Raw genomic sequence first — 15,857 nt, 5'->3', positions numbered from 1 at the left:
GCCTTGCCATTCCCTTGTTTTGTTCCTTCATAAAATGTGTCCTTTAGTTTCAAACAGATCTTTATAGTTTGTGCTTCATTAAGTCTCTCCCCATTCCTCCCCAATCTATTTTTTTTTTTTGGACTCTTCTTCAAAGAGCTTGCAGGTGAAGATTTAACAGACAGAACAGACAGAGCAGGAGCTTCTTCCAGTAGTTCTGAGCCTTGGCTTTGGACAAAACAAAACTAAAAGTTGGGCAGCTTTCCTCAATGAAAGAAGTTACTAACGGTCTTTGCACCAAACCTAGGACTTATCATGAACTCAAAGCTTGGGAAAAAAAAAGCAAGAGAATACTGTAACAAACTTCGTACAGAGTTCGGTCTATTAATTGTTTCATGTTAGATATTCTATGTGTTTACCTCAATTGAAAAAAAAAGAATGTTTTTGCTAGTATCAGATCTGCTGTGGAATTGGTATTGTATGTCCATGAATTCTTCCTTTCTCAGCACGTGTTCCTCACTAGAAGAAAATGCTGTTACCTTTAAGCTTTGTCAAAATTTACATTAAAATACTTGTATGAGGACTGTGACGTTATGTTTTAAAAAGAAAAAAAAGGTGTTAAGTCACAAAATGCGGTAATAAATATTTCATTTTTGATTTTTTGTTAGGCTTTTGTGTTTTTAATCATGCTTAGGAGAGACTGAAGTTATCAGGAGATGTCTCAAATACGTTTCTTATCAGCATTGAGAAGAAAGGTTGGAAAAATCAGAAACAAGCTTGTCATCAGCATTAATAGAATAATTGAATGAAAGAACATCTGAGGTTGTATATTTCTGCTGATTATCAATATTATATTTATGCCAGATTAAACAAAATTTGAAATATTCTTTCACCAGCTTGCATTTCAGAGCTGTGTCTAATACCTGTACTATCTGCTAATACCATAGAAGCTGAGTTTGAGTTGTGAAGGCCCAGATACAAGACCAGTAAGCCCTCCTGCGCTGAAGTGTTTGTGTGTGTGCATCCATCACCACCACAGAGCTTAACTCCAGCTATTTAGCTCAGAGGTGAAGAACAGCTGCAGCGCTGGAGTAGGTTCAGAAGTTTTAGGAGGAGTAAAGTAGTTCTGAGTTTAATGAGAGTTTCACCTGCATGAGGATTGCATAATTTATCTTTTCTAAATGGTTGTACTGCTTTTCTTGTCTTCAGTTGTTTTCAGAAGAAAAGAAAGGGAAAAAAAAAGACCATCAGCTAACAAGGTTGCTTGTTAATTTGACATTTTGTATATAAATATATAAATAGCTGGTGCAGAATCACGGGTAAGGGTTCAGTTTTACTTAAAAAAAAAGAAGCTTGTGGCATTTTTGAGCAACTAAAGGAGAGTTTGAACTAGGAAGATATCGGCACTGTTGGAAGCAGCTGCCTTTCACTGCCCTCAGTGGCACTGCTAAATCAAGTGAGAGCAGGATGGGGCCCACAGAGCAAGGGGAAAGCTTTATTTCTGGGAGGAAATGGGTGGGAAAGGGCTTGTAATTCCCTTAACTTTCTAGGAAACAAAACCTTGCCGATTTCAACATCTGTAAATTTGTAACCCTTCTCCTCCTTCCTACTCCTCGTCATTCCAACTGGCTGGGGTGTTATTAAAAACTTTGACTGACAACTTTTACCTTTGGAATGTGGAAAGAGGCTCAGCCTTGTAGTTAATGTTTAATTTCTGAGCAAAGTAAATGGACCCACGCTGCTGGCAACAGAAGGGAGGATGCTAGAGAATGTGTGTGCGGTTTTATTTAGCCATCGGGTCCTGCTTTGTGGGCGTCTTTCTAAGGTATTCGTATGAAATTTAGATGATAATTCCCCGCTGGGCTTTGATGCTCTCTGTCCTGGTTAAAATCACATGGAGCCTTCAGTCGTGTAAGAAGAGCACACCCTGGGTTCCCATTTCCAAATTCTTTGATTATCGTGGATACGGAAAATATGAAGGCAGGATTGTGTTAGCACTTTTAAGTAATTCATTTCCTTGCAGATCTTTTCTTTACAGTTTGAGGAGAAATGTCAGAAAGCATCCTTGCACTGGTAGAAACACAGGGAATAATTTATCTTTAGTAGATTATTGTTTTTTATAATGTACTAAATATTTGCACTGCTGTGTTGTCTTTTATTTTCTTTCTCTCTCTCCACCCCCCCCCCCCCCCCCCCATTTTGGGCCGTGATCTCCGTGAGATGTGTTGCTGAAATCCAAGGTACAATAACGTGCAGAGATTTCTCCATCTGAGATTTACTGTTTAGAATGGAAGGTTCCGATTTTGGTATTTTTAAGAACTGCTCAGCTGTCAAAAGCAACCAAAACGGGAATAATGTTTTGACAGCGGTATAGTGTTAAAGAAAATACTCTAGTCTGAATAAAAATTGCTTATGCTGTGGGAAACGAAGGGTAACGGAAGAAACACCTTTTGTTTACACACACACATGTTTATAATCCCAAATTTCCATTTCTCCGAGCGGGTCTGGGCTGGGAGTTGTAGCCACCACAAACGAGGGATTTTTCTTCCAGATTTTGCTGCCTGTAAGGCGAAGAGAGGAGGGAAGCGCCGCGCACCTCCGCCAGCGCGGCCGCCCCGGCCCTGCCCGCCGCGGCGAGCGGGCACCGCGGGGCCGAAGAGAAGATGCCGGGGGGAGCCAGCCCCCCCTCCCCCCTTTCACTCGTAGCCGCAGAGGGAGCGAGGGAGAGGAAGTTGCCCCAAACCAGGTTTGCGAGGGCTGGGGGCCGGGGGGGGCCGGGGCCGGGCAGGGGAAGGGGTGCGGCGGGGCACCGGCTGGACCCGCTCTCCCGGCCGGTGCCGCGGCCGGGTCCCGCTCATCGCTCCGGTGGCTCCCGGCGCTTCCCGAGGGGAGCGAGGGTCTCCCGGCGGCGCTTGGCGGGGCCGACCCGCAGCCGCCAGCCCCACCGCCCCCCGGGGCGCGGCGGGCTCGGGAATGCCCAGACCCTCTCCCGGCGCTGCGCGGAGGGGCAGGAGGGGGCCCCGCTGGGCGGAGGGCTGCGCCCTGCCAGCCCCCGCAGCGTCCGCGGTTCGGCGGAGGGGAGACGTGCCGGTCCCCGGTTCGGCGGAGGGGAGATGGGCCGGCGTCCAACCCCTCTGACAGCACCTTTGGGGAAACAGCACCGGCTGCGGTGCGGGAGAGGGAGCCCTGCCGGGCTGGGGAAGCCCCGCACCCTGCCGCTGCGGAGACGGTGCGAGGTCGGAGGCGGGTGCGGAAAAGGTTTGCAGGCAGGTTTTAATATTAATAGTTTTGGTGGTGAGAAAGAGACAGACAGAAGGGAGGTTGCTCCTCTGGGCAGAGTCGCTGCGACAGTGATGATGGATGACCCCGCACAGCTAAACAACTCCTCCCCTTCATCCCCACACGGTGTCAAAGCTACTTTAGTTGCAGCTTTAGGAATAAAATAAATAAACACAGTCGCCCCCTTCCTCGCATCGATTTATGGATCATTATGAATCAATTACTGCTCTCAATATTTTAGAATCTGCTTACATAAAAAGGGGGTCTGCGGCCGGGAAAAAACATTTATCTTTGCCTCAGTAAGAAATACAGAATCTTATTGTACGGTCCTGTGACTAAAATATCGCCGCTAATAATTCGGGTTTAACCGTTTTCCAAGAGCCGCGTTACCGTGGAGGGGGTGGATATTGTAGGTGCGCATCTCCAAGAGCGGCTTTCAAGTTAGGGGGTTCCACACTGCGCCTAGAGAAAGAGCAGCGCGTCCATACGGTGCGTGCAACCTCATTGCTTAACTCTTCCCGAGAAAGAAAGAAAGGGAAAAAAAAGAAAAAACAGAGAGAAAAAAAAGAAGCAAGCCCCATAACAGCCCCCCCCGCCCCCTCCTCTGCTCCCAGTACTGAATGCGGTGCTGTGCGAGGCAGCGAGGCGGAGGCTGCGCGCCCGCGGGGCAGGGCGGCGGAGCGGAGCCCGGCTCGGTGGCTCCGTGCTATGGGAAGGAGCTGCAGCAGGGACAGAAAGTGTGTGAAGTTGGATTTCTCTCGCTTTCTCTGTATTTTCCCATTTGCAGCAGTGTTTGAGGATCTCAAGGTGTTTCTATGGCTACCTTGTGTATGTGGGAGGGTCATATGTGGGGGTGCCCAAGAGAAAAGGCAGCTCTTGGGTGATCATTTATCAATGTCACCCACATAATGATTCTCTCTGCAGCCTTCTATTGATGAGGATAATTACATTAGCTCAGAGTGACTGATCAATGAAAAACCACCAAACAAAAACTTCTTTACTCTCCTATAATACCAAAAACCGATACAGAAATAAGATAGAAAGCGAGGGTGGGATTTCTCTTTCCTTTCCCTTTAGCAATGGTTGTTTGTTGTTTGGGGTTTTTTTTTATTTGTTTTGGTTTTTTTTAACGAACAAGGGAAAGTAAGGAAATTTTATCCGATTAGTTTCCTTTTTAAAAGAGGCTACCATTTTGTGAAAATGTTCCCTTAAACCTCTTGGCATCGCTCCTTGCCTGGTAAAGGCAAATCGTTATTTAAAATATGAACTAGTGCTTCTCCCCCGGCTGCAAAATCCTTTGCTTTTACACTTGTGTTTTGTTACCGGGGGGTAGGGGGTGAAGGGGGAGGGAAGAGTGCGATAGTTTGGAGCTGCGAGAGAGGGAAAGGGAAGGCAAGTAACTTTTCTTTCGCTATTGCAACTGTCTCTCTGTTTGTCAGGTTTTCTTTCTTTTTATCACTTCATAAAGTGGCTCTATTAAAGATGGAATGTGGCCTCCCTGAGATGCTGCTCTGCCGGTGAAAGTTTGCAATTAAATTACGGGTTCGTTCCTTCCAGAGTTAAAAATCAATGTTTTCTCAATTAAAGGGAATTTTAATGCTTTTACTTGGGAGTTGTTAAGGACGCCGTAAATTTTACTGTAATGCCTCTAAGCTCCGAAGCCCTGCCAGTGGACAGGTTGATATTCATGTTGTTTTTGGGGGAAGAGGTTGTTGCTGGTTTTGTTCTCTCTCTAAAGGGCCTTCTTCAGAAAACTCAATCATTTTGAACAACTGCAAGACAAACTGATGCGAAGGGGACGGGGGAGCCAAGGCTGTCCCTCCTGCCCTGCCCTGCCCTGCTCTCCCCTCTCCTCTCCTCTCCTCTCCTCTCCGCCTCGTCCCGGCGCCTCTCCCTGTGGCGGGCGATCCTGCCTTCCCGGGTGTCTGCAGGGCGCGGGGGCGGCTGCTCAGCTGCTTTTATGGAGGAATGGAGAAATGTTTCAATTTAGGAGCACGTGTGTCGACAAAGTCCCTCTCCGCAACGCCCCCCCGCCTCAGGAAGGCTCTGCGTGGCGGGCCGCGTCGCCCTCCGCCCGTCACACGTCGTGCGGGGCTGCGCGGAGGAGCTGCCGCCTTTAAGCAGGCGTAGCGCTGGTGAAGGAGTGTGTCCTTTACCGGTCCTGGTGAGGACTTTACATTTCTGTAAACATCTACTTACAAAGATGACTACAAGTTAACGGTGGCACGTAAATGGAAGCCTAAATGGGGCCGGCAGAGGCCTTCCACCGCTTCCCCCCCGCCCCCGAATATTTTGTCTTTGCAGGCTACTGCCAAGTAAAATCCCCATCAGCAGGCTGATCCTGAACCCATTTACACGGGGTTAATTCCTCGAGCCGCAGGAGAGTTCGTCCCCGGGCCGTGAGATCAGGGAAATAGGCCCCTATCGCCCGGGTTTGTCCGAAGCGTGTTTAAAATTCTTTAAATCAGCTCGGCGAAGAACCAGCGCAAACTCCTTTGATTAAAGCGACTGTCAGGTTCCCCGATATTAGGCGAGAGAAAACGCAGAGTAGGGCGTACTTATTATTTATACCATAGTCCACTGTGAGCAGTTGGAAGGGGAGGATTAGAAAGTGCGTTTGCAGGAGAGGCAGCGAGAGCGCGCCAGAGGTGTCACACCGCGGTTTGGACCAGGCGACTTCGTCTCCTGCCCGCACCGCCACCCCCCGGCCCCCGGCGCAGCCCCCCCAGCTGCGCCCCCAGACCCGGGGCCACCAGCTCCTCCTCCCGCTCGCCGCGCTGGCCACCCGCGTCCCGCACCGCTTCGTCAGGGACTCGACATCAGTAATGCCAGCTCGCTGGTCTTTCACTCAAGTTTTATATTGTTCTGCTTGAATCTGGTGCGTGGCACTAAACACAGTTAGTCCTTGGGGGGGGGGGGGGGCGGGGGGGGGGGCGAGGGGGCTTTCCACTCTCGGGCTTGTGCCTGTGTTTAGCAATGCAGGACGAGGGAGAAAAACAAAGCCATCAGCTAGTTCTCGCCGAGCAGGTTTACTTTAGGACCCCACTTTAATGGGGGCGGGCACGGGGCAGCGCAGTCCTTGTGTTCGGTGGGGGCGGAGGTGAGGGGTCCGGGCAGCCTTGGGTTCTGTGGTTGGGGTTTGGTTTGTTTCTTTTTTTTTTTTGTTCTTTTCCTACGGCTGCGGCTCCCCAATTCGGAAACGTTTTCAAATCTATGAGCCTTGAATGGACAAATTCTCGCTATTAATATGGGACATGGACGAGTGGCAAAAAACCTGAATGGAAACTGTGCGGTAGCTTTGGGAGAAACTAACGATGTGCTTCAGCTCTTGCCATTACAGGGAAGGAGAGAGGGGGAAACCCCTTCTGATTAATAACTAGCAGGGTAATGTTGAGGGCTTTTTCTGCCCGATTGCCTTTTTGAATTAGAGCCGATTTCTTCACACTTCAATAGGGCCTGTCTCTTTTAAAATGACTGACAGATTTGTTTCTCCTTTTTTCTCTCCCTGAGACTTAATGATGTAAATTTTCTAATTAGTTAAATCACGTTGCTTAAAGGCCTTAATATTTACCGGGCAAGGAATGATAGTCGCGTTCGGATGTCTCGAAATAACCAGCGAAATAACATTAGGCTTTTTAAAGAGGGAGGGGGGGAAGAGCAGAGGGAGGGGTGGGCTGGGGAAATATCACGTAAAATGAGAGCTAAAGTTCAGCCCGGAGCTTCTTCCCTCCTCCCCCACGCCCCCGAACCCGCTTTTATTTTTCAATCAGCTAAGATTTAATTAGGAGCCCCCAGGCCGGACGATCTGATATTTTCTCATTAGTTTCCCATCAGTAATCTTGAGTGTTAGATTGGCTTAAAGGTTGTCAACATTTGACCAATTTTATTTAAGGCAAAGAAATCACGCGTTATAGCTCCGGGACCCAAGATCTGAAAATAAATCCTGCCCGGATCAGCGGAACTAACACGCGAAAAAAATGTTGACAATTCATGGTTGTATTTAATAAGTTGCATAATGTATAGTACACACACGCACACGTACGGGGGGGCACGGGGACACGCGTGCAGCGCGGTGCGCGCACGGAGCGTCCCGCGCCCGGTAACGCGCGCAGCGGGGCGAAGAGGCGCGATGCTGCGCGTGTCCGTGTGTCCGTGTACACGCGCGGGTGTGTGCGTGTGTCCTCGCGTGTGGATGTGTGTGCGTGTGTGTGTGCAAACGCGTGTCCGTGGGCGGGAGCGCGGCGCGGGCTCCCAGGCGCAACGTCGGAGCGCCCCCTGCTGGCCGCGGCCGGCGCCGCCGCACAGGAGCCCTCCGCCCGCGCTGCGCGCTTCCCTTGCGCGCCGCGGGGATCAACCGCGCGGGGCGCGCAGGCACAGGGCCGCGCTCGCGCAGACAGCGCGTGTTATGAGGAAGCGTGGCCCCTGCCCCCGCGCCTCCCTTTTGGCCTGAGGGGACCGTCACGTAAAGTGTTTACGGAACTGTCCCTTCCCTTGCTGTAGGAGCCCGGGGCGGCCAGCAGCGCAGCGAGGGGCGGCCCGTCAGCGGTAGAAACGCGCTTTTGCAGCCTCCGCCGTTTACTTCGCGTCTGGCTTGGCAGCGCGGAGCTGGGGGCGGCCCCGCCGGCCCCCCGCCTGCCCCGCACGGGCAGCGCGCCCTGCCCGCCCCCGGGGGGTGGGGGGCGCCACCCAGACGTGGCTCCCCGCGCCCCCGCTGCCCGGTGTACCGCACGCCCACCCCGCGGCCGGCCGCAGGCGCGGAGCAAAGCGACTGGGGTAGCGAAACGGGCAATAAAGGGCTGCCAAGTGGGTGTCTGTCACATGACCCCGGTAATTTATAGGTAAACCCACGGTTTCGTGTTTATTGAAAACACGACAGAAGCGCAAAAGCAACCGGTCCGCTGCGGCTTCCCCCCGGACTTGTCCCCTCAGAGAGAGCAGAGGCAGCTCCGCGCCCGCCCCCCCGCCCCCTGAGCGCCCCGGGCAGGCGCCGCCCGCCGCGGGGCTCTGCTCACCGACGGCCCCGGGGAGGGGACGGGGAAGCGGCCAGGAGCCGCGCGGGGTGCGGGGACCCCGGCCCCGGGGGCAGCGCTGCGTGGGGAGCGGCGCTGCGGGGCCGGGCCGGCGGGCGGAGCGGCTGCCGCCGGGGCAGCGCGGGGTGCCGGGGGCGCGCAGGGCGGCGCGGCTGTGCTCGGGAGCCGCCGGTGCGGTCGTAAATCGCCCGCGCTCCAAGAGGCGCCCCAGCCTCTTTGTACACCGGGGTGCTGCAGGCACATACTTGTGGTTTAAAGGGCTATTTTTCCCATTAAAAAATAACAAAATAAAATTCACACAAAACTGACGCTGAAACCTGCGCCTCGTCCCCTCGGTTCGGGGCTGTGCCTAGACAGATTTCAGCCAAAGCAACGCTTTGCAGAAGATCTAGCTTGCTGGACCGAGACAGTAGTTGCTCAAATTTATTTTCTTTTAAAAAATGTGCGTGTAAGGGAATGGGGGAGGGTGGAAGAGAAAATTTCTCAGAATACCAGAAGATACCTTTCTTGAAACAAAGGCAATCGCAAATCCATCAGGCAGAGACCAAATAACAATATTTATAGGAAGGCATTCAAAAATACAGCGTGCTTAAATAACAACAACAAATGCTTACTACAGTTGCTACAGCGCAGCTTAATAAAAAATAAGCCTTACTGACAGTCTTGTCAACATCTTAAGTAAATTATCATAGCGACGGTCTTTGGAGAAGAGAACCCACAGTCCTTGCTAAAACACCTCCTATCATTAATCTTAAACCACTTGAAGATTATGATGGAAAGAATGGGATCAGTAACCATTATCATCTCAAATTGCTGTTAAAAACTCCGCTGTTTATTTTTGCAACCAAAGCGAATGTATCTGGGAAATGCAGAAAAGGGAAGAAAGGAAAACACAAGAAAGGCAGAACAATTGAGGCGAATCCTGTTGCAACCTCGATGATAAACACATGGAAAAAGCTGTTACTGCTCTGCGGATTGCTGGAATTTGGGTAGACATTAGAAAAATAAACAAAGCGATGGCTCCGCACCGGTTCTGTAAATGCACCGGTACACCCAAGGAAAGGTAACCTCTTCAAATTAATTGTATTTTCTTGAATATTCTGTATTTGCCTTTATCTACAGCGATCGTTTGATAAAGATCAAAACTATTAAAAACGTACTTGCACCTTTCACTGTTCATATCTGAAAATAAATTCATTTTGACACTTTCTTGCTCGTATTTTTGTATGCATTGCGTGTTTTCCAATAATCGCCAGAATAAAGTCTATAGTGGAATTTTGAGGATCCTGCACGCTGCAAACATTTGCTCGGAGTGAAACCTTTTCAGAAGCGACCTGTGATTTTTATTGTAGCCTCTCTTGTTAGAATATCATCCCTCTTCGAAATGCATTTTTACAGCTGAAAAATAAAATACTACCCTACACGCACCCTACCCCACCCCCGCCTTGTTAAACTACTTCCAGGATTCTGCAGAGAAGGGAGAATCTGCTGCTTTAGGGACATTGGACCTACAATGTTATCAACGGATCTTTACACCTTCAATGAATCCACAAATCAATGTGAGCTGGGTACACGTCTGAATACAATTAAACACAGGGTTTTTAAGTTATTCTTTCAAAACGTAGAAGTTTCACGAAGCCTTTAAACAGCACGATGCGCCCCGGCCGGCCCTCCTCCCCCCCTCTCCTCCCCCGAAGCCAAAAGAAAGGGTGCCACTAAACCAGGGTGATGCAAATTAAAATAACCAAACAATTATTTTCGCCTAGCAGAGCTGCGTCTTCCTGGTTTTTGCGCGATGATTCATTTCAGCAGCGGTGTGGCGGAGGCAGGGGCGGGCGGGCTGCTCTCCCCCCTGTGGCGGGGGGGACGGGGGCTTTGCTCCCGGAGGCAGGCTGGGCAGCGGCGCGGGGCGCTGCGCAGGGGCTGCGCGGGGCGCGCAGGTAGGCGCGGCGGGAGCGGGAGCCGGAGCCGCTCTGCCCGCTTCCCCGCCGCGGCCCCGCAGTGACCCCGGCCCAGGGCTGTGGAGAGGTGAGAGGTGACGCTGCGAGCCAGCGCAGACCTGGCCCTTTTAAAGCCACAGCTAATCAGTCCTTTACTAAATTAAAATATAGGAAGCAGAGGGGAAGCAATTTCGTTGTAAAGAATTACCACGCGCGCTCCCAGAACGAAATAGCACTGGAATGAGGACGGTGCTCTCTGCAACGGAGAGATTTGTCACCCAGGAGCAGTTCGGCTAAGATAAACTATAAAATTATACGCATGCTATATAGATCCGATAGATCTGCACGTGTGGGAGATTATGTATCACACACACACGCAACAATAAAATAAGGTTACCGAGTTGCTGAAAAACTTCAGCCCCATAAACTGTACAGCGGGATGATGGTTATAGGACACCAGGCGCCGGGTGGTTAATCGCCCACCCTAGCCAAAGCCTTGGGATTTCATTCCAATGTGGGGAGAAATTGACGTGGAAGAAACTGATACCTTTTCCTCTCAATTCATTTGTCTTCGATTTCAAGTTATTCTTTAATCTCCGTAAGAAATAGGGAACCTACTGTGGCATAAGGGTGCGCGTGTACGTGTATGCATAGGCACCGGAGAGATGTGCTATGTACGTAGGTGTGTGCGATGTACAAGTGTGTGTAATCTGAGCGCGGGAACTGGCCCACAAACAGTGGAAGATAGTGACAGTTCCATTTTTCCTCTTTAATTGGGAAATATTCCTTGATTGTCTTGTCACCCATTACTTTTTAATAACTCCACAGAATCGGGAGAAGAAGAACTGCTGCAAATAATCTGCTATAAAGCAATTATTTACTAGGTGAATACGCAGTTGCAAGTACAACGCAGCAACGGCCATGAATGAGACTCACGAGGCGGGGGGGGCGGGGGCGGGAAACAGAAAATAAAGACTACTAGAGTAATGACAATATTTGACAGTACATATACTTCAATGGGTCGCAGTGAGAAACAGCTAGCTTTGATAACATAGCTCTTACAGCTAGGTTACAAAGAAACTTTCCCTTTTCATGCGTTTCAGGCGGCAAGATCCCGGGTTTAGAAGACCGCGAGCCGGTTCCCCGCGTGCTGCTATCATTAATTCAGGTGCGGAGACCAGGGTTCCGGGGGAGAAGGACGAGATGGATTTCGGCAGCAAACGCTGCCCCGCCGCAGCCCAGGGGCAGCCGCCATCCGGGGCAGGTAAGGTGCTGCCTGAAACTATTTTTAACTGAACAAAAGACTGAGCAAACACCTGACGTCAGGGAGCAGCATCCCCGGAGGGGGCGGTGGGCAGCGGTGCGTGGCTGCGGGCTGCCCGCCCCTGCCCGGTACCGGGGCCCGGCGCCCCCCGGCAGCGGCCCGGGGGAGTGGGCTGCTGTCCGCCGGCACCGGGCAGGGCCGGGGGTGCTTGGAGGGGTGACAAAGAGCAGGCAGGGCGCCCGCTGGGGAAGGTCACGGCACCGCCCGCGCTGAAGCTGGTCGCCACCTTCTGCCCGTGGTTTTAAACCGGGGGCTGCTCTCACCGGGGGGCAGTCTGCCGCGTACCTGCGCGGCGCCCGGAGGCCTCCGGCGCTCGGCCGGCGGGCACGGCTCCCAGCGGGAGAGACCCGCACGTCCGTGGGCCCGGGCCGGCACCCCGCGCCCCCCGCACCGCCGCCGGCCAAACTTCTGCCCCGGCGTGAACGTGAATAGAGACGAGGGACGCCGCTGAGTGCGGCGGTCAGGGTGAGGCGGGGGCTGGCTTTGCCGTCAGCGTTACCCGCGGGCTGTGAGGGCGCCCGGCCGCTGCTCTGCTGCCCCTTTGCACAGGGCTGGGGTCCGCGGGGTCCCGCCCCGCAGCGCGGGGTGCTCGCCCCCCCGGTGCTGGCAGGGAAAGCACTGACCCTCGTCCCTTTCTAGTGACCGTCGACTTCAGGAATCGGCGAGCGGGCAGCCTTTCCCCTCGGTCTGAAACACTCGACCTTCTCCTTTCCTTCCCTCGCCCGCCCCCCCGCAGCCTTTCCCGCATCGCAAGCGGCGGGGCCGGGCAGCCGGGCCGGGGGGTGCCCCGCTGCGGCCGGGGGCTGCGCTCGGCTCTTCCTCACAAGGGCGCCTGCAGCCGTCAGGGCAGGGCAGCGGGAGGAGGAGGAGGAGGAAGGCGATCACCGGGGGGGGGACACCTTTCCCGGAGTAGGCGGCGTGCAGTCGCAGAGAGTGGCTGCAAGCCGCAACCCCTGGGCGACCTGTCACCCCCCCCGGGCCCCGGCTCCCCGCCTCGCCTCCCGCCAGAGTCAACACGGAGCTGCGATCCATTTGGGCGATTTAGTTAAAATAAATAAACCGGCGAAGATTCACTGGCGAGCGATGCATCATCGACCCGGAGGTTTATTAAGAGGCTTGTTACAGCCGCCGCTTCAGCCCCGGCTCCGCTACAGCCCCTTCTCCGCCGGGGGCGGGGGGCGGGTGGGTGCTGCCGCAGCCCGGCTCACCCCGGTCCCCTCACACCCCCCGGCCGGGCAGCCGCTCCCTTCCCAGCCCCGGGTCCACGGGAGGGGGGCAGCCCACCGACGGCTGCCGCAGAGCACTGTTCCTCATTTCCCTGCATATCGGGGAGGGGGGGGAGAGGAGGGTCGGGAGACATTGTTGTCAGTGGCGATTGTTAACCCAAATAATAATAATAAAGAAAAATCGTTACAGCTGGGTGCTGGCTGAATATGGCAATTACTATTATTGCCAATCACGATTAGAAATAATTATCCTGAAAGCATGGAGGGTTCAGCTGCCAAGGTGTTTTGAATAATCGCTTCAGAATGAACAGGAAAACATTGGGTTCACACACAGGGACGACCGCAAACTTTCAAGTTGTAGCTGTCTGCGAGGGAGACTTTACCGGGGTAAGCCCCAGTTTACTTGCAAAGCTTCAGTTTGTCACTTGGGAACAGCTCAGGTGTTATTCCACTCCCGCACCATCCTGCACGGCAGCCTGCCCTCACTGCCGTGCTGTGCTCCTCTGCCCAGCTCCCTGGGCACACCCGGTGGCCAAGAACCTTCTCAAGGCCGTGGTGCACGGTGCTCGGGTCCCTCCATCTTAGCTAAAACCCAAGCAAGCACATTGCGAGGGGTAACGTGGTCCCAAACTGAACCTCTACTTGCCCTATGTATGTTGCGCGACTCCACGTGGGCCCTCTCATTTTAGCTATTTGAAATGATGTGTAACTAGGAGGAGGTCACAGGTGACTGGCAAGTTCAACCCACTTAGCTCAATTATCCAAGTTTCATTTCCAAATTGTGTTCAATTTGATCTTCCTGCCTCCCTCCAAATTATCTTAGAGGGGAAAAAAAATACCAAATGAAAGCAGACAATTTAAGCCAAATTCTGTATACCATTATTTATATGCAAAATCATTTTTGTGATATATACTTCCCTTAATGGTTATGGGATGCCAGATCTTTCCAAGCGGATTTACAAACTGAGCCATCAAATTATTTCAAAGGCCGGCCTATTAGGGGCAAAAATAATTAGGAATTTTCAGAAGCTTTGTAAAAAAAATAAGTTTCTGAATGTTGTCTCTTTAAATTTTACTTAGTTTTGTTTTTAATTTAAGCCTGGAGGCACAGTAGAGAGATACACAGAGCCTAATAAGGAGTTTGGAAAATAATGCACTGTAATCCAGAGCCGAGCTATTTCTCCATAAAATATGGATAAGGAATCAATTCATAAGCGCAAATATCTACTAGAACTGAGTTTTAACATAACATTTCACATGAGCATTCTTCTATGCATTATTAAGGAGATAACAAAAGTGTTCCAAGTCAAGCTTTATACAGTCACATCTGGAAATGCTCTTTTCTGTCTAATTTTCATTTTTTCCCTCGAAAAAATGTTTGAAGAAAAACTAGTCTGTCCTCTTGTATATTAACTGTTACCATCAGCTTTTAATCAGCAACATGTATAGTCAGATTTACAGAATCCATTCCATGTTGCCCCTTTTAGAGAACAGTAAAATGAAGATAGTATCTTTATTCATTTATAGAATCTGATGTTAAAACCAAAACCACACACAAATAGCCTATACATTGCTTTATGCATATAGACAGGCATGTAGATACACAGACACAACACACATACATGGAAACAAGTCATGACCATGTGATGGAAAACCCAGTAAAAACTATCCGTGCGTTTCACCAGATCCTAAATCAGACATCATCAGATAAGAAGCAGTCTAGGGAGAACTAGTTTAAAATCAGACACAGCTAATTCCTGAATGTATTGGAACCTTAACACACTTTGCTGTATGATGGTTCATCGCTGTTGGTTTAACAGAAAGCTCTTCAGGCTTTTCAGTCAAATAAAGCATTACCACTAAGCAATGAAGGGTTAATAAACTCCCCACAGGTTGCAAAGAGTTGATACAGGTTTGGGTTGTGGGTTTTTTTGCTAATGTATAATTTAATGGAATTATATTCTGAGGACAAAGATAAAAAAAGTCTCTAAGATCTACTACCACTGTGGTTTTTTTAAAATAAATATTATATTTTTCCTTTGAATGGAAAGGCAAGCAAAGTATTTTCCAAACAGAAACAGCAAAGATTATTTAGAAGAAAAAACATAAGCTATTTTTTAAATACTCTGGAGTTTTCTGAACAACTCTGATGTACTCACATTCTTATCGCAACTATTTTCTTTTTACTATTGTAAGTGGATATTCAAGCTAAATTGATGCTTTATGTATATCCTGTCTCAATTTGTATTACACTATTCTCTGTAAGGAGATAATTTGAAAAAAAAATACAAAAAAGAAGCAGCGATACCACTGACAACAATTTACTTAAATTCACAAACCTTGAAATTGATGCATCTCCTATCAATCATAGTCAGAAGCCACAGTAAAACACATCCAACATTTGTATATCAAAACTGGGACTAAAAAAACACCCTGTTTTGTTCAATTTAAATGTCCTTCAACATGTTGTCATTTTACATGCTGATATTACTGGGGATTTTTACTGTGGGTTAGCTTTCTTTTGTCAAACATATGCAAGACAGTAACCTTGCAAAATTAAAGTGCATGCCATTCTACTGCACAGATGTTTGTTCTCACTCAGTTACAGACAATGAAATACTTATTAAATAATAATAGGGAGATATTGACTTCTCTATTCTGTCGATATGAAGATCTGTTGATCTGTGAGGTTAATATTGATGAGGCAGAGTGAGGTAAACGTTTCATCACAAGGGCAAATAAATTCCCATACTGGCATAAAAAATAACCCCCCCAACTTTGTACGTACACAGAAATTAATCCTTTCTGTATTTACTGGGTATATGAGTGCCAGTTCAACCTATCAGCATGCTCAAGCTAATGCTGAAGTAAATCCTTGACACTACTTTCAGGAAACATATTCCAAAAATGTCTATCATAGGTATTTAAAACTAAGCTCAAATGATGCCAAGCACTTAGGGTCTTTAGTCATGCCGCATGTTCTGTTGCAAATGGCACATTTCCTTTGAGTATTACTGGAAGGCTCTACACTTCACATACAACCTCAATATTCTTCATGTTAAGGGGATTTCTGTTTGAG

The 15,857-nt window shown here is 50.1% G+C and overlaps 2 protein-coding genes across 8 annotated transcripts in view; both read left to right on the top strand.

Annotated features, from left to right (window-relative positions):
• MEIS2 (Meis homeobox 2) overlaps positions 1–636 on the top strand; it is a 174,645-nt gene extending 174,009 nt beyond the window's left edge. For all 5 annotated transcript variants that reach the window (XM_055810767.1, XM_055810756.1, XM_055810761.1 and 2 more), the window contains one exon: positions 1–636. This exon is cut by the window's left edge and continues 825 nt beyond it. The gene's annotated coding sequence lies outside the window, so the exon portion shown is untranslated.
• A 1,911-nt stretch (positions 637–2,547) lies between these two features.
• Positions 2,548–15,857, top strand: part of LOC114011378 (translation initiation factor IF-2-like) — a 46,902-nt gene continuing 33,592 nt past the window's right edge. For 2 of the 3 annotated variants that reach the window (XM_055813524.1, XM_055813585.1), the window contains exons 1-2: positions 2,548–2,725; positions 11,332–11,492. In XM_055813524.1, the coding sequence (XP_055669499.1) occupies positions 2,643–2,725; positions 11,332–11,492 (244 nt within the window). In that variant the 5' untranslated portion in view covers positions 2,548–2,642. Of the gene's footprint in view, positions 2,726–11,331; positions 11,493–12,191; positions 12,867–15,857 lie in introns of those variants that run through there. The other variant, XM_055813457.1, reaches the window with a different exon arrangement.

This window comes from Falco peregrinus, chromosome 1, assembly GCF_023634155.1.
Source record: "Falco peregrinus isolate bFalPer1 chromosome 1, bFalPer1.pri, whole genome shotgun sequence".
Classification (NCBI taxonomy): Eukaryota; Metazoa; Chordata; class Aves; order Falconiformes; family Falconidae; genus Falco; species Falco peregrinus.
The sequence above is the reverse complement of the archived record's forward strand: the minus strand, read 5'-3'. Positions and strand labels throughout refer to the sequence as shown.